The sequence below is a fragment of the Rattus norvegicus genome, chromosome 7 (genome assembly GCF_036323735.1).
Source record: "Rattus norvegicus strain BN/NHsdMcwi chromosome 7, GRCr8, whole genome shotgun sequence".
Classification (NCBI taxonomy): domain Eukaryota; kingdom Metazoa; phylum Chordata; class Mammalia; order Rodentia; family Muridae; genus Rattus; species Rattus norvegicus.
The window spans coordinates 109546082-109568101 of NC_086025.1; the positions used below are offsets into that span (position 1 = coordinate 109546082).

Sequence of the window (22020 nt, forward strand, 5' to 3'; positions counted from 1 at the left end):
CCTCAGCCCCAATTGAGAATACTATGGAAGGGGAAGTAGAAGCGGGGGCGGGCTTGGGTACAAGGAGCCATAGGGCAGGGACCCCAGATAACACCTCCGTGCTACCCACATTAGCTGTGTGACTGAATGCTATTTGTCCTCTTCGGTGGACCTCTATTTTCTAGACTCTCTTCCTTTTTTTCTCACTAGCCCACTTGAGATGCTTGTTAGTAGCTGTTACAGGTCCTCTTTACTACTGAGGAAATACAGAATCCTACTAGAGGTCAGAAAGAATGTTCCAGACATGGATGGAAGGCTCTCACTCCTGCCTGTTGACTTTAATACACCTGATAGTAGGGAGGGCCAGGTCCACCGTCAGGCTCCAATGGTGGGTCTCCGAGGGGCTGGAAAATGCCCCACCAATTTGGCTAAAGTAAGGGAAATGGTCCAGGGGCAGACAGAATCCCTCTCAGCGTTCATGGAATGTTTGATGGAGGCTTTCCGTCAGTTCATGCCCTAAGATCCTACAGCAAAAGAACACAAGGCCACTGTTATTGTGGCCTCCATAGACCAGTCAGCTAGAGATATAAAGACAAAGATAGACCTGAGGGGTTAAGCCGAGTTGCTGAGTTAGTGTAAGTTGCGGAGGAAGGAAGGTTGAAGTGCTGTGCACAGAAGTGGGCAGCATCTAGTAGCTGTAGAGGAAGATGCAGGAGATGTCATAACAGAGAGATTGAGGAAGAGAAAGAAAAAAGGCAAAAAGAGGAGGAAGCTTGGAAGAAAAGAGACAGAAAGAAGAAGAAGCTAGAGAGCTAACGAGAGATAAAAAACAGGAAAGGAACTTATACTAGCCACTGTAGTTAGAGAGACTAGGAAAACAGTACCTGGCAACAGAAGAGAATTCCTGGCTAAAGACCAGTGTGCCTATTATAAGGAAAAAGAACACTGGGTCAGGGATTTCCACAGAATAGAGGGAAGCCCACCAAGTGATTTGTGGATACAGGGACCCAACGCTCTGTGCTCCTACGCCCCAGTGGGCCAGTGTCCAGCAAAAGACCTTGGGTACAGGGGGCTACCAGCAACAAACAATACTCATGGGCTACCTGAAGAACAGTGGACCATTGCGTGGGCCGAGTAACCCACTAGTTCATGGTCATCAATGACTGCCCCTATCCCTTGCTCATGAGAAATTTGCTCTCCAAAATGGCTTGTGTGGGCTGAAATGGCTGGGTGAGGCCATGTGTATGCATATCTGCAGACTGTGTATGTGGAGCTTAAGACCCAGGCTGACCCTGTCTCAGTGCACCAGACCTGATGTTGGGAGATGTCTGCCTTAGTGCTGTTCTGCCTGGAACACACCGCTCCTGCCAGCCAGGCACTAACAGTTATCACCCAGACCAGGACTTAAACTGTGGTAGAGTGGCTGACTTCTGCATGTGACTAATCCCTACACTCTGAGTTTTTGCCATCTTCCAGAATTTGGTACACCATTTTAGACTCAAAAGGTGCTTTCTTCTGTCTGAGCTGAGTACCCCAAAGTCAAAAATTCTTTGCCTTTGAATGGAATGTCCCAGAGGATGGGACCACTGGTCAGCTGACATGGACTAGATTCTCCACTGGTTGGAGGCAATCTGGTCACCTTGCTGTCCAATCCTGACCTGGAGCCACCACAGCACGAGTGTCAAGTACTGGCAGAAGCCCATGGGTGGAGGGAAGACCTCTGTGACTGACCAATCAACCGCTGCTGAAAGCCAAGGCTACCTTGTCTACAGTTGGGAACAATTGTCTTCATGAAGGTCAGAGATGAGTGGGTGCTGCTATGGTGGACAACACAAATGTCATCTGGGATGGACAAATTTCTACCCCCCAGCACATCAGCGCAGATGCCTTTGCTATCTCTTGGATGCCCTGATGAAGCCAGTAATTGTGAGTATTATTTATGGCCTAGGACATCAGGAGGGAAGAGATTCAGTGGCATGGGGCAGTAACAAAGCAGATCAAGTGACTTGAGAAATGGCTACGCAGGAGCCTATCCTGGTTGGAGGCCTGCAAGAGACAGCCACTGGGAATTGGGATCAGACTAAGGGATGGCCTCACTTAGAATGTACAACAGAAGAAAAGGCCCAAATTGCTTAGAAGAGAAAGAATGATGGCACACTTTAGGGGAAAGCTATACTCCCCAAAGAACAAACAAAAGACTCACTTTGCCAAATACACAAATGAACTCATTTAGGGGATAAGAAACTTATTTAAGCAGTTAAGGTATATGTAATAGACTTTAGGATTTTAGCCAGAGAGACAGTAGAAAAGTATAAGGTATGTCAACAAGTGAATGCTTAGCAAGCAAACAGGGCAAAGAGACCTAGGGAGTTTAGTGAGAAGTAGAAGTGAACTTCACTGAGATAAAACCAGGAAAATATGGTTACAAGTATCTCCTAGTGCTTGTAGATACCTTTTCAGGATGGGTAGAAGCTTTCCTAACCAAGCAAGAGATGGCCCCGGTAGTCATCAAGAAGATACTGGAAGAAATCTTCCCCATGTCTGGAGTACCCAAGGTAATCGGGTCAGACAATAGCCCTGCTTTTGTTGCCCAGGTAAGCCAGGGTGTGGCCAGGTATTTAGAGGTCGATTAGAAATTACATTACCCCTGGGTTCGGTCCCCAGCTCCGAAAAAAAGAACCAAAAAAAAAAAAAAAAAAGAAAGAAAGAAATTACATTACATCTACAGACCTCAAAGTTCAAGACAGGTAGAGAGAATAAATAAAACTCTAAAAGAGACCCTGACCAAATTGACCATGGAGACTGGTGCAGACTTGGGGGCACTCCTTCCCCCTTGCTTTCTTCAGAGCAAGAAATACCCCTTCCAGATTCAGCCTTACCCCCTTTGAGATCTTATATGGGACCCCAGCTCCTCTGATTGTATTAGATGATGCTACTAAACCAACATGTCATAGTAATATGATTTATATGCCAGGCTAAAAAGCCTACAGATGATACAGAAAGAAGTCTTGTCATAGCTGGCAATAGCCTAAGTCCTGGGGACCCCTGAGACATCTCACCAGTTCCAGGTTGGAGACTCTGTCCACATGTGACATCGGGTCCAGACACTTGAGCCTCACTAGAAAGGACCATACCTGGTGCTGCTGACCATCCTGACAGCCGTCAAGTGTCAGCCCTCACGAGCCATGTACTAGCTGTGTGTGGGGACTTGGCGGGGCGGTGGCTGGAACCTAGAAGGAAAAGCTCCCTAGACTTGCACATCAGATAAGTGGATACATCAGAGTCATGACTGGGAGGTTGCTGTAATGCTCACTTGAGGAGTGTGCTTTAGAAACAAGAATTTTATGTTTGCCCTAGATTCCATCGAGATAGGTCCCCCAATCGTAAGTGTGGGGGTAGGCTTGAAGTCTATTGATAATGATACAACAACCCCTCACTATGAAGGCATTACATATGTTAGTACTCCTAACACTTCTTTTTTTTTTTTTTTTCTTTTCTTTTTTTCGGAGCTGGGGACCGAACCCAGGGCCTTGCGCTTGCTAGGCAAACGCTCTACCACTGAGCTAAATCCCCAACCCCAACTAACGCTTCTTGGGCCTGTGCCATAAGGATCACAATTTGTATAAGTTTAAAAGTTCTAAAAGACAATCATGACCTTTGTGTGTTGGTTCAGATAGTGCCCAGATTGTTATACCACCCTTATGAGGACGTACTGAACTATTGGGATCCTGATGCTAGAGACTTAGTAAGGCACAAAAGAGTGTTGTTTGTATATTGATCATTTAGGAGTAATTAGAGATTTTATGACTAATCTCCAAGAGAGACTAGCTACCAGACAAAGAAACAGGGAGGCGGGGCTGGGGATTTAGCTCAGTGGTAGAGCGCTTACCTAGGAAGCGCAAGGCCCTGGGTTCGGTCCCCAGCTCCGAAAAAAAGAACCAAAAAAAAAAAAAAAAAAAAAAAAAAAGAAACAGGGAGGCGCACCAAAGATGGTTTAAAAGCTGGTTCTCTTGGTCTCCATGGCTTACCAACCTAATCTCTACTCTCATGGGATCATTACTTACTCTTTTGTTGCTTTTGACTTTTGGAACCTACATATTAAATAAAATAGTTATCTTTATTAGAGAAAGAGTGAGTGCTATTCAGATTTTGATGTTGCGCCAGCAATATCTTGCTTTACAAGGTCGAGAAAATCGATATTATGAAGATACTGAAATCTAGTTCTATGATTAGAACTAGGTAATAGAAGAAGTGGGGAGATGAAAGACCAGGAAAAATTCAAACCCCCTAGCAAACAGAGTAGAGCCAAAAATGTAGGTCAGCCAGTTCAGTGGCTCTGTTCCAGGAACTTGACTGACCATAGAATTGATGATTACACTAGCCGGTTCAGCAACTCTGTTCCAGGAACTGGCTGTCCACAAAAGTTAGACTAAAATCTTGAGAACAACCTTGAAAAACAGGGAGTTTCCCCTTGTGATTTTTCACTGGTTTTTTCGGTACTTTCCAATGACGCCCTTCCCAACCACTTACGTTGTGGTTTCTTCCTTTAATTACCCCTTCTCTCAGCTACTCGGGGTCAAACTCCTCTAACCCTGTGTGGGATACGAGTCTCAACCGCAGCGCACTGGTTCTGTCATTCCTATCAATAAATCTCGTGTAATTACAGCAAGGATGGTCTCTCCTGAGTTCTTGGGGGATCGCATCATCCCGAGACTTCAGTGAGAGCCACTCCTCTCTCGGGGCCTTTCACTATTAATCACCTTGATCTTATTATGACTCATTTAAAGGAAACTAGGGCTAAAGTCCACTTATTGCAACTTAGAGTGACAAGCTTTTGATGTTGGATGGCCACCAGAGGGGGACCTTATATCTCCCCATGGTGTCAATAGTAGAAGATAAACTGTTTCAAAAGATCTTCCCTCTTTCCCTGTGCTAATGCTTCTTCAACAGGACTGGCCACAGGGTGACAAGGAACAACAGGAGCCAGCTGCAGCCCTGCCACCCTTCCTTCCAGCTTTAGGGTTGGAAAGATGGCTCAGAGGTTAAGAGAACTGGTTTCTCTTCCAGATGTCCCAAGTTTAATTCCCAGCAATCATTTTGTTAATTCATTTTTTTCTCTTCAGGACCTGTTTTACAGCTCATACAGGTTTATCCCTCTCCTCCCCCTCCCCCCATGCCAAGCACAGGCACAAAGCACGCAAGTACCCAGGGCTCCTAGAAAGGTGTAAGGTTGGGGCCTTCTGTGGCCCTAACCAGGCTCTCCTTGAGTTGGGAGTGAGTTTCCAGAGAGCAGGGCTCTACACTTGGACAGACTGGGCAGGAGAGGCTCCAAGTAGGCAGCTGTATCTGTCACCAGAGCTTGGAACAGATTCCTGTCACTTATTTTGTCAGTAAATGGCTATCCTTCTTGCCAGGACAAGTGCTCGCTCCCTATCTGAACAGATGTGGTCTCTGAGTTGTAAAGAGGTCTTCCCTGACACTATCCTGCCACACTTAGCCACTGAGAAGTTAACAACCACTCCCTTCCACACACCTTAGAGCACTCAGTGCAGTCACCTACCCAAAGCTCTTCCAGGTTCTCTTCACCACAGATGGGTTCTAAGTTCCGGACCTACAGATTGGGACTTAAACATGGTGGAAGGTAGGGAGCATGTCCAGATTTACCACCAGGCTCTTTCAGCAGGTCTCAACAATAGTTTGACCAAGGGTTAGATATGATACTAGGCAGGAAGTTGATGCAAGTCTGGCGGCATTTCTTGAACAGGTCATAAAGGCTATATGAGTGTAAGGCTATACACACACAAACCCTGAGAAAACAGAATTCTAGCAAGGTATCCCTGGCTTTCATCAATCAGTCAGCACCAGACATTAGGAAGAAATTACAGAAGCAATAAAGATTAAGAGAAAAGTCATTGAGGGATCTAGTGGAAGTTGCAGAGTGCAGATTAAGACAGGAAAGTCATTGAACTGAGATCTGGCTTGAGTCCTTCTAGCCAACAAAGCTTTGGATCCAGCAGAAAGGAAATGCCAAGTTTCAACAGATTGCTGGAGGAGGAATAGCTAAAGGGGTCTTGACTCAAACTCTAGGACCATGGAAATGGCCGGAGGCTTGTTTATCAAAGAAATGACCCAGTGGCAGCAGAATGGCCATCTTGCCTCCATATTATTGTAGCCACAAGCACTATTAATTAAAGATGCAGATAAATTAACTCATGACTACCCCCACCCCGTGCAATTCAAGGGGTACTCAAGCAGTCTTTTGATTGATAGCTTAGTAATGCCTGCATGATTCATTATCAGACTTTACTAATTGATGCTGGCTGAGTTATTTTCCAGCCGCCTGTTTCCCTGAACCCTGTGACTCTCCTACCCAATCCTGACTTAGACTGTCCCTTCTGTCACTGTAACAAGGTTCTGGCCCAGGAACACAGTACCCAGGCTGACTCGAGGGACTCTCCTCTGTTGGAGGCAGAGAGGACCTGGTTTCTGGATGGAAGCAGCTTCATCCATGAGGGTCAGAGGAGAGCAGGGACAGTGGTGACTACAGAAATGGAGGTAATCTCGATTCAGTCTTTTCCTCCAGGCACTTCAGCTCAAAGCATTAACACAGGCCCTCATCATGGGAAAAGGACTGGCTGTTAACATCTATAGAGACAGCCAGATATCTATTTACAACTGCTCATGTGTATGGAACCATTTACCAGGACTGAGGGTTCCTAAAAGCAAAAGGAAGAACTGTCAAAAATAAAGATGAAATTTTACAGTTCCTTAAAGCCTTCTGGCTATAAAGAAAAAATTGGTAATCATTCATTGCCCAGGACACCAAAATGCAACAATACCAATAGCTAGAGGTAACAACCAGACTGACAAGGCTGCTAAGGACGTAGCCTTGAAGGAAACAGCTATCTCTGTATTGGCCACTCTCCTACCTCAACCACTCAGAGCAACTGATATATACAAATCTGCACCCCAGGTTACAAGCCCACCCCTTGCCTAATGACCCCCAAGGCAGGGGAGAACAGAAGCTTATGATGTGACTCCCAGCACCAGCCAATTATGTTAAAGGCCACAGTAGCTTTCCAATTAGATGCTTGCACACATACATCCTGCTTCCTGCTTACTATAAAGCCTTGCCCTGATAGACATTCAGGGCTCTCCCACTGAAAGACCCCTGAAGTGGGGAGACCCTCACTCAAGTCTCAGGATACGCGACCGCCCAAGAATTCACGAGAGACCAATTTTTTTTTTTTTTTTGGTTCTTTTTTTCAGAGCTGGGGACCAAACCCAGGGCCTTGCGCTTCCTAGGTAAGCGCTCTACCACTGAGCTAAATCCCCAGCCCCGAGAGACCAATCTTGATGCAATCAACAAGATATTTATTGATAGGGATGACAGAAACCAGCATGCTGGGGTTGAGACTCCTACCCACGAAAGGGTAGAGGAGTTTGACCTCGAATGGCTGGGAGAAGGGGCATTTAAAGGAAAAACCATACCAAATCACAAGGAAGAACCTCCTGTTTCTCATGATTCTTTAATCCTGCTATTATCTGAACCAGCTGGTGCAATTTAGCTAGTTCCTGGAACAAAGTGGCTGAACCAGCTAGTGTAATTACTCTTTCTGTGGTCAGCTAGTTCCTAGAACAGGCAGTTCCAGGGCCCAACTATTTTTTTTTCTTTTGGTTTCAACTTTTGTCTAGGGGGGCAATTTTAAACTTTTCCTTTCACAACCACCAAAACTGTCCTTCATGATGGTGATTCATTGGGGCGGGGTCCTCGGGGTGCTGAGCTACCTGGAATAGAATAAAGACCCTGCTATGAGTGGCATCAGATTGATTCCGATCTGGTTTTGGGGAACCACTAACATTTCCCTGGCACAACACTACTAGGCCTCACCAATAAGCCTCTCACAGATGACAAGCCTTAGCTCCTCATGGTGCCAAGCCTCAACTCCTTTGCATGACCCCTTCAGTCCTGAGGCTGCACCTTCACCAGTGGCCTTCCATAGCTTTTCACTGTGCCAAGCCTCAGCTGTTCTTTGTGACTCCTTCATAATTTCAAAACCAGTACCACCTGAGTGACTCTCACACATTACCAAGTACAGCAGCAGCACAAGGTACAACCATGGCCTCCTCTCGAACACGGCTTCTTTCTCAGTGATGCTGGTCTCTTCTCATTCCTTAGCTCCAGATAACCAGCATCAATTGCCCCAGGAACCCCTTCTACTCTGGTATTCTGGCTCTAAAGCCAGAGCCACGTGGCCAAAATGTCTGAGTTCTGCTTGCTGGGGCTGGAACATGGCCACCTTGTTCTGTTACATTATTACCAGCTTTGTTTTCCAGCTCCTTCACTACCTAAGCTTGGCTGTCCTGGAACTTGCTCTGTAGACTGACTTTGAACTCCCAGAGCTGCATGCCTGTCTCCTAAACACTGGGATTAAAGTGTGGGCCACCAAGCCTGGATTTAAGTCTTTTTTCACCTAGAATTTGCTGTCCCAGGCTGGCCTTGAACTCAGAGGTCTGGACTCCTGGGTTAAAGCTGTGTGCTACCATACCTGGACCTAAATTTGGCTGGGTGGGATCTTGCCCCAAGGACACCACTCCCTTAATTTAGTATCCTTGAGCACAGGATTCAGCTCCATTTCACTTCCTGGTGCCCCTTTAATATTTGAACCATGTATTTTATATTTTTCCTTTCTAACCTTGCTACACTTGTTCAGAATGCTCTTCATGAGACTTGATCAGGGAACAGAGTCTCTGCTGGCTCTGTTTGAGACTTCTTGTCAATGAAGTTAATCTGAATCTCTTTACCTTAGCCTTAAGTAAACTCTCCACATAAGGGCAAAAGTAGCCATATTCTTCACCAAAATGCCACAAAAACCGTTTCTTGGCCACATATTGAAATTCTCCACCGAAATCTCTAGGGTCAGGTCTGCACAATTCAAATCACTTGCAGTAACAAAGCCTTCCATATTTCTGCTAGGATAGCCCATTAAACCCTATTTAAAGCACCCCAATGCATTCCATTGAACCTTGAGACTAAACCTTTCAAACATCACTACTGAGAAATGACTAAACCACACCTAAATGGAAGATATCTATATATCCATTTTGTATATATATAGTTTTCACTGTTGAAGAACTTTTTAATCCCAGTCTGGGGTTTCTATAAGTTCCTGGATAAAAGACACACACATCCTTTATGTTTACAATAAGCCTTAAACACCATAAGACCTGGTCAGCTGCCTACCCACTATAGAATCTACTTTCCTATGAACAACCCTGAGTTATTACTTACTATGTTTCATCTGGACTGCTTTTAACTCCCATTGGCCAGTTCTCAGGATCATATTTCCATGACTCACTTAACCCATGGCGGCTTCTCCCTCCTCTAACCCCCAAGTCTGAGAACCTTTTCTTTTTTCTTTTCTTTTTTTCAGAGCTGGAGACCGAACCCAGGGCCTTGCGCTTGCTAGGCAAGCGTTCTACCACTGAGCTAAATCCCCAACCCCAAATCTGAGAACCTTAAAAATCTGCCTATGTCTCCTCTGCCCAGCTATTGGATGTTGGCATCTTTATTCACCAATCAGAAATAACTTGGGGGCGAGGTCACATAGTACCACTTGGGTCTATGTAAGGACTCTTTAATCTCTGGGGCAACCAGGTCTCAAGGAAACAATGTTAGCGTTAGAATAAAAGTAGCATCAGGCCAACCCACTACATGTCATAACCTCCTGTGTAGCCTACCACCCACCACAGGTAGTGGAAAAGAAAGGTTTAAAAAGAATTGGGGCAGTGGACATGTTTACAGAGAGTTCTTAGAGGCAACTTCAGTCTTCACTCGTCACAGTTCAGTCCACTAGCAAACACCGAGCAGGAATCAGCAGCTGCAGTCCAGCCCACTCAGCAGCGACCACCCATGAATCAGCAAGGGTAGGAATCTCATGAGAAGTTCTTCCAGGAGTTTCTTTCTAGGAAGTCACCACAGGCGAGGTACAGCAATGTAAGGCAGACCAATACATGCATGTGGGCAGCAACAACTAGCAAGATGGAGCAAAGCAATCCAATTTTCAAGTCCCTACTGTCTGTGGGGTCATATTTATATTCTTTCAAAACATCATGCATCCTTTCACCTGGGTCAGCATCAGCAAAACTTTCTTTTCCTGTCTGCCCCAACAGAACATCATTAGAACTCGGGTTTCCAAAAAACCCAGAAATTTCTACTTTAACCTGTGCCATGTTTTCCTATCAAAGATAGCTTGCTGGCAGATGTCTGTGAATTTGAGGCTAGTATGGTCTACAGTCCAGGCCTGCCAGACTACATAGTGAGGCCTTGTCTAAGAATAAAAAAATAGCTTGTCTGTTAAGAGATATGTTTGTTTGTTTGCTTGCTTGTTTGTTGAGACATAGTTTCTTTGTGGAGCTCTGGCTGTTTTGGAATGTGTTCTATAGACCAGTCTCGTCTGGAAAGGCATATTGCCACCACAGCTCAGCCATGGGATAATATTCTTTTAAATTTCCACCACCACCACCACCACCACCATCATCATGTTTTGGTTTTTGAATCAAGGTCTCTCTACAACATAGCTCAGGATACCCTCAAACTCAAGAGATCTACCTGCCGTGCCTTCCAAATTATGGGATTAAACACCTATACTGTCATGCCTGGATCTTTGTTCTATTTTGATTTTTTTTTTTTGTTCTTTTTTTCGGAGCTGGGGACCGAACCCAGGGCCTTGCGCTTCCTAGGCAAGCGCTCTACCACTGAGCTAAATCCCCAACCCCTATTTTGATTTTTGAGACAGGATTTCTCCCCTCACTGTCAATCCTTCCTACCTTGTAAAACACTTATACAAACCTTTTCATTTTACCTGGTAAAACTTTTTTATACAAAAGCCCCAATGCATTTTGTGAATTTGACAGCCAGAAGTGGCTGATCTTTGGAAAGAGACAGAGTTGGGGTCAATCTGAGGCCAGTGGGAAAATTTGACCACAATCCTCCAAGGACAGAAAGACCCCTCCCTTCCAGCAGGAAGAGTTGGTTTAGTTCCTGGAACAGCTGCAAGCCAAAGTGTCAAACAAAGCTACCTGTGACTCCCAACTGTTGCCCCTGGAAAGTCCAGAATGGTCCACAGCCATGAGTCAGTTTGAAGGTCACTTCTCCCCACTGATAGTACCCTGTCTAGTTACCACTGTTTGAATTCTGCCCCAATTGTTTGCAAGGTATATAACTCTATTAGAGTTTGCTCAGGGTCATCTCCCCTTGAAGGGGGATGACACCAACATGTCACAATTAAACGCCTCTTGCTTTTGCATCAATCACCACCTTGGTGAGTCTCATTCAACAGGTCCTAGAAGAGGTTCAGGGTGGGATGATGTCACAGGTGAGGCAGGTACAGGATAGAAGGAGGCCTGTCGTTGGACAAGAAGGAAGGATGGGGGGGAGAAAAGTTTGAAGGAAGAGGAGGAGAGTGGAACGGAAAGGAGGAAGAGGCAGGAGGGAGAGGGAGAGAAGCTGTGGCAGGACAATATGGTAGGTGATGTTAAGATTCTGCTCTGTGTATTTACAGGTTGTTATTAATGTTCTTAAGGGATGGATGGTACTGAGCTTTGTATGTTTAGGTGGGCAATTATATCTTATCAATTGGGCCAAAAGTATTGTGTTGTGTGTTCTTTCATGTAGAGATTTAAGTGTAATGGAGTGTGGGGCAGCTAGTCTGGACCACCACAGAGTTGGAATGTGTGCTTCTGGCAAGATATCCAGCTGATATCTTGGGGCACTGCGGTGCCGGACCTAAAGCGGGTAAAAGACAACCATACTTATTTTTTTATATATTTTTTTAAAGATTTAATTTATTTATTATATATAAGTACACTGTAGCTGTCGTCAGACACACCAGAAGAGGGCATCAGGTCTCATTACAGATGGTTGTGAGCCACCATGTGGTTGCTGGGATTTGAACTCAGGACCTCTGGAAGAGCAGTCAGTGTTCTTAACCGCTGAGCCATCTCTCCAGCCCCCATTTTTTTATATTTTTACAACAACACCAAGACACTTTTCTGTTGTTCTGTATTAGTCATGCAACACCAAGATGACCTTTTCTACTCTAGCATACCTCTGTATGTCAGTTTAGATAATTAGAGTTTAAGCAAAACAAAAAGGCCAGAAACAACCCCGAGTAGAAAAATAACATTCTTGATGAGGACATGGGGCATTTGAACCCCTGTTGGGCGACTGCTTAAGCACAGGAGCATCTGAGGAAGAGTGTTAATCCCTCAACAAATCATTGAATTGACACATAAATCTAGAAAACTCAAGAATTTCTATTTTCTGAATATACAGCCCAAAGTAGTGAATGCATGTGTGCTCTTAGCTCTCTTGCTCAGCAAACACCACTGGAGGCCATCGTTTGGCACTAGGCTTCTGCTCTGTGCCTTTAGCTGACCAGACTCAACAAGGCTGTCAACCACAATCAAGTCTCAAGCATCAAAGGAAACTCCTTGTTACCTGACCTTTTGGGAAATCCAGAGAGGGTGGATTTCCATGAGCACGACAATAGACTTCCAGTTCCCTATGCTTAAATCCTTACAGAAGAGGACCTGCAGTTGTTTTTTTGGTTTTTGGTTTGTTTGTTTGTTTGTTTTAATAGTCTGTGTCTGCCTGAGGAAGAAAGTAATGACTTTGACTAGATGAAATCTTCATGTTTGTTTGTTTCTCTTTCCTGGCTGTCCTGGAACTTCCTCTGTAAACCAGGCTGTCCTGGAACTCATGGAGATCCACCTGATTGTTGACTGAGGGCAGGGATTAAAGGAGAGAGCCACCACTGCTGGCTACCAAGTGTTCCGGGATATTTAATCACACTGTGAACCCTGACATCATGTTATTTGCTGGGGAAAACCCTGTGTGTTGTGTTGTGGCTCAGCTTTGGTATACACCTTTAATCCAAGAAACTTTCTCAATGTTTCTCCTTGAACATTGTAAACAGGATTAAGTAAGGTCAACCATAGGTCAAGAGGCAAAGCAAGCAACCTCTTGACAGGAAAATAGTATTATTAAGACAAAAAAAAAAACCCAACAACAACAGAGTAAACAGTCAGTAGTAGGACGGATAGAGAGACACATAGGAAATGGGGGAGGGGGCATTGAGTTGGAAGCTTTTTGGGACTGAGTGAGAGAGGGGATTCCTTCTGGGACATTGGCTGAGGAGGAGTGTCAGCTGGGTGCTTTCTCTGCCTCTTTGAACTGACAGGCTTTCACCACAGCATCTGGTTCTGGAGTCTTCACGGGTGAAATCCAACAACTGAGATTTTGTTAAAAACAGCAGAAAGACCAATCTTATTCCTACCTTTTTCTTTCTTCCCTTTAGATCTTCCCTCTGTATCCCCCAACTACCTAGCTCTCTTAGGTTGCCTAAACTAGAACTACAAATAAGTTTGTATCTTTCGAACTAAATTTGGCATCACAGTGGCCCGAGTGTCCAGTGACCTATGTGAACAAAACAACGTAGGAAATCCTGACCCATGTCACTGACATGAACCAACCTGGCAAACATCAGGACAAATTTCAAACAAAGAATGTTGGCTGCTGGAAAGGAACTGGAGATAGGTTTGAAAGGTAGAAGTTTTAAAGTTGCCCCCCTAGACAAAAGTTTAGAGCAGAAGAAAGAAACTGGTCAGGCCCTGGAACTGCAATTACACCAGTACGTTAGGCCACTCATCCCAGGAACTAGTTGACCATAAAGTTAAACAATCTTGAGAAACAGGAAGCTCCTCCTTATCTTACCTGAGTTCTTGGAGGGTGGTGTCATCCCCAGACTTGAGTGAGGGTCTCCCTGCTCTGGGGGTCTTTCAGGTTCTCTAAGGCATAGACATTTGATTTGCAGAAAGGCTCAAGCATAGTGAGGAACACCTTTAAGCCAGCATTTGGGGGATTAGGAGACAGGTAAGGAATCTGAGTTTGAAGCCAACCTAGTCTAAAAAGAGAGTTCCAGAATAACACAGAGAAACCCTGAATCAAAAATCCAATAAACAAAAACAAGCCAGTGGGCTCAGGAGCGCTAGCTTCCTCGGTGGAGGGACCACTAGGACAAGGGCAAGCTCATATAGGTGGTAATTAATCACTATCTCATGAAGCATGATAGCCTTTAGCAATCCAAGGGCGGGGCCTGGAGGGGGGCGGGCCAGCACAGACTTCCGCTTTCTACTAGTCTGGCCAGCTCTTTAAGTAGCCGGAAGCAGATTCAGGTTGGCGTCTTTCCGCTGGAGAGTAGAAGTCAGAGCGGCACGCAGCCGAGTTGACTGGTGAAGCTGCAAGAGCTGGGGAATCCTTTGAAGGAGCCGAACGGCCTGGCTGCTTTGGGCTGCTCTGCTTCGCCCCACTGCGCTTGCGCTAAATCCGACCCGGCATTCCCCGCGGCCTTCCGATGCGTCGGTGTCTTGCTGCTGCTGCAGCTCCGGGTGAAGCTCCACGAGAGCTCTTCTCCGGACTCAGCAGCGCTCTTCCGGAGCGGGCTAACGGCGATGCCTCTCCGGTGAGTACGGACCCTCTACCCCAGTCTCTGGCCCCGAGACCACCTGGGTCCCCATGGCACTGTCGCTTGGGTTTCCTGCTTCTCGCTGGTACCGCGCTCCTGCGGTCCTCTGGTCTCAGTCTGGGTCCCTGTGTGCTCCTGCCCTCCAGGATTACAGCTTTCTGTTTCACACACTCACTCCTTGCTCTCTGGCCTTGAAGTCCAGACAGGCTTGTGTCACCAGTGCTGGTGTTCAGATTGGAAATAGTCTCGTTTTACCATGGAGAGTTTGGGGTTGGCGGTTACTACCCAGACCTGTGTTTGGCGAGCTTTGGGTCTTCCAGGTGTGTCCCAGTTTGCAACCAGGCTAGTGGAGTATAGATAAGAACCCATACCAGCACTATGTAGGTGGTTGGTTATAGTCATGTCACAAGGCGCAACTTTTGTGATGGCTGTTAAAAGTTAAAATAATTTATCTTGGCTTTTTTTTTTTTTTTTTTGACAGTTATGCTTTTGTAGCCTGGCTGGCCTCAGCTTGTGCTGACCCCTTTGCTTCTGTCTCCTGAGTGTTAGGATTAGTAAGGCTTATGTTTACCCCCCCCCCCCCGTTTTTTGTTTTTTTTTTTTTTTGGTTCTTTTTTTTTTTTCGGAGCTGGGGACCGAACCCAGGGCCTTGCACTTCCTAGGCAAGCGCTCTACCACTGAGCCAAATCCCCAACCCCATGTTTACCCCCTTTTAAAATGTTTTTCTCTTTCCACTGTTTGCAGAACTTGTTCTAGATACTAGTACCTTGGCAGAAAAACGAATTGGAAATCCTTTCTTTGTTGCTTGCCTTTTCATCTTCCTAACTACCATTTAGAACCAGAAACTCTTTTTGGTTTCCTTTAAATGTTTTGTTTGGCTTGCTTTTTAAGTATCCCAAACGGTGTTTGACATAGCTGTGTAGTCAAAGTTGGTGTAGTGGTTAATTTCTCAACTTGATACAATCAAAATAACTTGGGAAGAATGTCTCAAGGGATTATTTAGTTCAGGTTGACTTGTGGGCAGGTCTGTGGGGAATTGCCTTGGTTAGTGTGCTGTGGACAGACCCAGATTTGAGGCCCTGGACTTAGGAAGATTAGAGAAGGCTAGGTGAGTTCTAAAAGTGTATTCGTTCATTCTGCTTTTTACTATGATGTGACCGTCTGCCTTGACTTATACACCACAAGGGACTGTCACTTAATGTAAGCTAGATGAGCCTTTCTTCTATAAACAGTTTATCTTACAGCCGAGATAAACCCAGCCTTGGACTCTTGGTGTTCTTTATGAGACTGGGCTCTACAGCCCTGGCTGTTCTGGAACTCACAATGTAGGCCTTGCTGGCCTGGATCTCAAGAGTTTGGCTAGGATTAAATGTGTTGTGTGGGCCACCATTCCTGGCCTGCCCTGGCCTTGAAGTCTTGCTCCTCTTGTCTCTGCTTAGTGCTTGGATTGCAGACCCACCCCAGTAGTTATTTTTGGAAAACTGGCGTGCATATATGAGTGTGTACCACCCTGCCTATCATGATAACTTCCTCAAGTAGGTCCTCTCTTCATGTTTAGTGGTCTAGGAGATTGAATGCCCTGGACATTAGTCACCTTACCAGCTGAGCCATCTTTCTGATCCACCTTTTTCCTTTAATGTTGGTATTTTCTGTGTCCCGTGAGCAGAGCCTTTGTCTGCCTATCTTGAGATTATGAAAAGCTTTGACCTACGGACTTTCAACCTAATTTTTTAATTTTAGAGACTTTTGTTTGGCTGGCCCAGAACTATATAACTGGATCAGCCTGCTAGATCCTTCTGCCTCTGCCTATCAGGTCCTGGAATTAAAGTGTATCCAGGCTGGAGGGATGGCTCAGGTTGAGTTCAGATGCTCTTCCAGAGGGACTGACCTTTTAAGTTCACTGTCTCTGTCTTCAGACCCACCAGAAGAGGGCGCCAAATCCCATTACAGATGGTTGTGGTTGCTGGGATTTGAACTCAGGACCTCTGGAAGACCAGTCAGCACTCTTTTTTTTTTTTTTTTTTTTCTTTTTTTCTTTTTTTTTCCGGAGCTGGGGACCAAACCCAGGGCCTTGCGCTTGCTAGGCAAGCGCTCTACCACTGAGCTAAATCCCCAACCCCAGCAGTCAGCACTCTTAACCCCTAAGCCATCACTTCAGCCCATAACCCATCTTTTTATATGCATCATTACTTTTCTCATAACGTGCGGTGAGAATCAAAGCTATGCAGGGAGACCCTGTTTAAGGGAGGGGAAAAAAAAAGAAAAACCAATTCAACCGTTTTATGGATCCTGTTTCTGATTGCATCCTGTTCCTTTGAACAAGATGGCCAACTAGAGGGGTGCTAGTTTTGTTTTTCAGGCAATATTTTTCTTTGTACCCTATGGCTGGCCTGGGTCTTGCTATGTAGACCAGACTGACCTTGGACTCTGATCCACGTCCACTGCCTCCCAGGTGCTGGGATTAAGTGTGCCGACCACACCCGGTATTGCACCGGTGCATTTCAGAGTAACAGTCAAACTCTCCCAGGTTTGTTGATCATCAAATTGATTATAGTTTTTGGTTTTCTCCTACTAATTTGGTAATTTTTCCTTGGTAAGCATGACTAGGTTTGATCACGCTAGATAAGATGATTCTGGGCGTGCCTTTGAGGAATTTTTCTTTGATAGTTTATTTTGAGATAGCTACTCTTTGTGTCCTTGACTGGCCTTTCGCTCCCAAGAGCCACCCATTTAGCCACCACACCCACCAGGGATTTTCGTAACTGGTTAGCCTAGGAGGAAAGATCCACCTTGAATATGACGAGCACTGTGTCATCCTGGAATATGACTGTTCGAGCCCTGTATTAATGAGAAGGCGGGAGCACAGCACACGCAGCCTTGAGGGAATTATGGGTCAATCCTAGCCAGTGTAGTGGCCCTCACCCCTGTGAGACTGTTATCAACCCCATCATTGCAGCACACCTGGTCATGGCTGTGCTGTTTGCTTACCTTGTTGTCCTGACTACAGAATCACGATTAGCTCTTCTTTCCTGATAGCAATGGGATGATCTGAAGGGAAGGTCCTGCTGTGCTGTAGTCGAACCAAACAGTAATTTTCAAGATGGGGTTTCTCCCTGTGTAGCCCTGGCTGTCCTGCAGCTGTCTCAGCCTCCACGTTTGGGATCAAGTGTGTGCCACTCCACCCGACTGGTGGTTCATTTTCAGTGGCACAGGATGAACTGGGGAGTGACAGGCCCAGCACAGTGGGGATGTTTTCTTTGTCAGTAACTTGTTGCTGTGACAAGCACCCTATGGGTTTGTTGAGCCTTGTAGTTTGAAGGGATACAGCCCACTCTGGTGGTGAGAGTGTGGGCTGAAGCTGGACAGATCACATCCCTGTTCAGGAGGCAGGAAACACTGGAGCTCAGCTGGCTTTCCCCTTTTTATTAATCAGGGACCACAGTCCAAGGAGCAATAGATAGTGCATATGTATCAGGGTTGGTTAGACTTCTGAGAAACACCCTCATAAACACATCCCAATGTCTCCTAGGTGACCCTCAATGAATTCCCACCATCAGAGGTCACTGCTTACCCTGCCCCTACTCCCTGTACTGCATATGGTTTTTCTAGCATGCTCTTTTTGACTCACTGTCACTCCTTAGCAGGTGCCGGTGACCTTCAGAGAGGTGGCTGTGTACTTCTGCAGGGAAGAATGGGAGTGTCTCAGTTTTAGCCAGAGGACCCTCTACCGGGATGTGATGCTGGAGAACTTCAGGAACTTGAATGAACTGGGTAAGGGCTGCATGTAGTTTCGGGAGCTTGGTGGGTCCTGGCTAAAGACTCCTGTGCTGTGTCCAATCTGGTTTGGATCCCCTAGGGTAGCCTGACTTTCCTCAAACCCTTGGGTTCCTGCAGGGGCTCGTGTCCATGTGTGTGTTCACATGTAGACATGCATCCTTCCGTCTCCCTGCACACCTTCCAGGAAGGGTCTCCAGGACATCAACAAGGGCTGGCCAGGCTGCTGGGTTCTTGTGCTGCCCAGAGCTACTTGGCCTCATTGTCTTTTACACAAACCAGATACCATTTCTCTCCCTTTTGGAAAGGATGCTGTGGCCGGAAACCAAGCCTTATTTCTCGCCTGGAACAATGGGATGAGCCATGGGTTGACAAATGGGACAGTTCTGAGCTGGAAAGACAAAAAAGTGTCTGCCCAGGTAAGCAAGATGGGCTTTTCCCCACTCTCAGATATAGTGGGAGATTGGGACTTCACACTAAGCTCTGATCGAGGGGGGATGTGTATCTTGTCATTGGTCCCTTGTGAGGTGGTTGTACCTGAAGAAGAGGTATTTGAGAAAGGGAGACAGTGTCCTAGCACTGTCTGTGACCCTAGCAATGGCTGTGACTTTGCCATCTATCCTTTCAGCAAGGCAGAGAGGAGGAGGTCACGCTCCAGGTTTGTGATGAGATCAGGTTCTCTATTTCACAAGTGTTTGTCATTTGTAGAATTAGGATACGCCCTTAAGGAATATCCTTAAGATATTCCCAGTGCTGGTCATGAGGGGCTTTTCTTTTTGCCATGGTGGGCATTGACCCCAAGGCCTCACTCAGATAGGCAGCCCGGATCTTGTCCCCTCATGTTTTTGTGCCTGTACACCTCCAGATGAGGTTTCTCTGCATAGCCCTGACTCACCTGGAATTCACTCTGGAGACCAGGATGGCCTCGAACTCACAGATCTGCCTGCTTCTTCTTCTGTATTGCTGGGGTTAAAAGGCATGTGCCACCACTGCCTGCCTCAGGTTTTGATTTTGATCAAGCAGCTTTGGGAGCCTGAGCCAAGCCGGGAAGTGCCCAGATGATGTGAAACCACCCCTGGGGGAGTATATCAAGCCTCTGTTTGCAGGACGCTTATGGCTTATAGGGTCAGTGATTCTAAATTGTAGAGAGCTCTCAATGCCTGCCCTAGGCCTTCCTCCAAGGCAGGAATAGGGTTTGTCACAGCTGGGACTATATGGAGAAACCCTGCCTCCGAGTAAACAAAAACAGAAAACCCATAGTTTGTTTTGTGCAGGATTACCAACCAGGGCCTGCTTTCTGGGACAGGATTTCTGTGAGTAGCCTTGGCTGTCCCTGAACTTGCTCTGTACATAAGGCTGGTACAACCCAGCTCAAGGTTCACCTTTAAGTCTCCCATTGTGTGTTTGGTTCATTCTGTACAGTGAACACATTTTCACATCACTTCTTTGAGTCCCTAAGTAGATTGAATTGTTTTGACACTTGGTAGCTTTTCTTTACCCTCTGTGGGATGTTTTATAAGTTGGTCTGTGTCTGGGCCAGTTTTGTGTGAATGTATCTTCCTCCACAGGAGGCAGAAAGGCTTCAGCTCCTGAGAAGACCCATTCACGGACAGGAGCCAAGAGCAGGACTACCTTACGGAAGAATGTCCTAACATCTGGTAAAGCGCACTTTACCAGAGCTACCTCTGGGAGGAAACTGGACAATAAATCCGAAGCCCTCCAGAACCAGACATGTGGGAAATCCCGCAGGAGACAGCCAGGCCTCAAGGAACAGGGCAAGAGTGCAGCAGAGGGACACCCATTCATCTGCGGCATATGTGGGAAGGCACTGAGCTGCCATAGCCGGTTGGCAGCTCACCAGACAGTACATACCGGAACCAGGTCCTTTGAATGCTTTGAGTGTGGCCAGACATTCCGCTGGGTCTCAAATCTTCTGCGCCACCAGAGAAATCACACCAGTGAAAAACCCTTCTGCTGTGAGGTATGTGGACAGGCCTTTAGCCTGAAGGACCGCCTGGCACAGCATCAGAAGATCCACACCGAACACCGGCCCTATGTGTGCAGTGACTGTGGGAAAGCCTTCAAACAGAAGTCAAACCTCCTGCGGCACAAGCTTGTTCACACAGGAGAGAGGCCTTTCTACTGTGACAACTGCGGCAAGACCTTTCGAACTAAAGAGAACCTCAACCACCATCAGCGGATTCACAGCGGAGAGAAGCCCTACACATGTGGTGAGTGTGGAAAGGCCTTCAGGTGGCCAAAGGGCTTCAGCATCCACCAGCGGCTGCACTTGACCAAGAAGTTCTATGAGTGCGAAGAGTGCGGGAAGGGCTTCCGCCACCTGGGCTTTTTCACAAGGCACCAGAGAACACATGGGCGAGGAGAAGTGTAGGGCCTCCTGTGGTAGCCCGGCCTCCTGTGCTCAGTTGCGGGGAAGAACTGCAGCAGGTGCTGTCAAGGAAGGCCAGATGACTGGTTCACGAACCAGCAGTTTTCACTCCTTGCAACCCTTGTGGCTTTCTGACAAGGGAAGGGATCAGTTACATTGTCAGAGCCAGCAACGGCCGTTCCCTTGGTGCTCCTTGCCTCTCTCTGGCTATATTTCCAAGGAATTCGCAGGGCCTGAGTCTTTTGTATGCACTTTAACTTCCCTCCCAGCACTTTCATGTCTCCTGTCTTGTGGGACGGAGGCTTTTGCAGATGCAAAGCCTACGGTTGGAGATGACAAGATGGCCCAAAGGGTAAAAAGTCTGTGAAACTTGAATTGAGTTTGATTCCCAGGGATCCATATGGTGGGAGGAGAGAACCAAATGCTATAAGCTGTTCTCTCTGACTTCCCTCATGTGTGTGCATACAGACACAATAAATACTTATTTGGTTTCATTAAAGTATAACCAGGTTGTTTCTCAGTGTGAGCCTTGCTGGGAAAGTAGATGAGCCCTTGCTCATGACCCTGTGTACCTGCAGAAAGACCCCACTGGACCATCACAGGGTGTGGCTACTCTGGTGGCCGTCAGGTGGTTCTTGGAGCTGTCTGCTGCCTAGACACATACCAAAGTGATGGCTTCCCCTGCCATTGCCCTCGATGCTCCTCTTTCAGCTCTGACCCTAGCTCCCCAGGTCATGCCCCTAGAATTAGGCTGGGCCTTACAGCAGTGTTTTGGTTTGGTTTTGTTTTTTTTTTTGTTTGTTTGTTTGTTTTTTTGTTTATCTGGAGCTGAGGATTGAACCCACGGTCTTGCGCTTGCTAAGCAAACGCTCTACCACTGAGCTAAATCCTCAACCCTGCCTTACAGCAGTGTAAGGCGGCTTTGCACCCCAGGGGATCTTCGGTTCTAAGTCAGCATGTCAGCTTTGTAGTCAAATTTGTCTGCCAGGTACAGGTCATGGATACAACCCTGCAGTCCACAAGCTTGATCAAGGGACCAAGCACGGTTTCCCCCTTACCAGGTCATCTCCAGATCCAATGACAGATTGGAGCAGAGAGATCAGAGCATTGACAAGCACCCACTGCTCTTCAAAGAATCCAGGTTCCAATCCCAGCATCCACATGACCCCTTCCAGTACTCTGTGTAACTCCAATGCCAGGGCTTCCAACACCCTCTTCTGGCCCCTGGTCACAAGGCCACAGATGTGTGTGCAGTTTATAGGAAATGGGAACCAGAAGATAGTACTAGAAGATAACCCAGTATATCAGATGGAGCTGGGGGATGGCCTTGAGCTTAAGCCACTGAAGGTT

The 22020-nt window shown here is 46.5% G+C and overlaps 1 protein-coding gene and 1 long non-coding RNA gene across 3 annotated transcripts in view; one reads left to right on the forward strand and one right to left on the reverse strand.

Moving 5' to 3' along the window:
• Positions 1–13890, reverse strand: part of LOC120093815 (uncharacterized) — a 37650-nt gene extending 23760 nt beyond the window's left edge. Inside the window, exon 1 of the long non-coding RNA XR_010053851.1 lies at positions 13757–13890. This is a non-coding gene — a long non-coding RNA (uncharacterized LOC120093815). The remainder of the gene's footprint in view (positions 1–13756) is intronic.
• Positions 13891–14216: 326 nt separating this feature from the next.
• Zfp707 (zinc finger protein 707) lies at positions 14217–21175 on the forward strand. 2 transcript variants are annotated; one of them, NM_001135897.1, is made up of 4 exons: positions 14217–14504; positions 18149–18278; positions 18590–18700; positions 19850–21164. In NM_001135897.1, exons 1-4 carry the CDS (start codon positions 14397–14399, stop codon positions 20671–20673), a joined length of 1173 nt encoding a protein of 390 aa, NP_001129369.1. In that variant the 5' UTR covers positions 14217–14396; the 3' UTR covers positions 20674–21164. The 2 variants fall into 2 exon arrangements, with proteins under 2 accessions (NP_001129369.1, XP_008763792.1); XM_008765570.4 differs by having other exon boundaries at positions 14332–14504; positions 18152–18278; positions 19850–21175.
• Positions 21176–22020: the final 845 nt, after the last annotated feature.

Coding starts and splice junctions, on each gene's coding strand:
- Zfp707 (NM_001135897.1), top strand. CDS start 14,397: ATGCGTCGGTGTCTTGCTGCTGCTGCAGCTCCGGGTGAAGCTCCACGA. Junction 14,505..18,148: donor CTAACGGCGATGCCTCTCCG/GTGAGTACGGAC, acceptor GTCACTCCTTAG/CAGGTGCCGGTGACCTTCAG. Junction 18,701..19,849: donor ACAAAAAAGTGTCTGCCCAG/GTAAGCAAGATG, acceptor CTTCCTCCACAG/GAGGCAGAAAGGCTTCAGCT.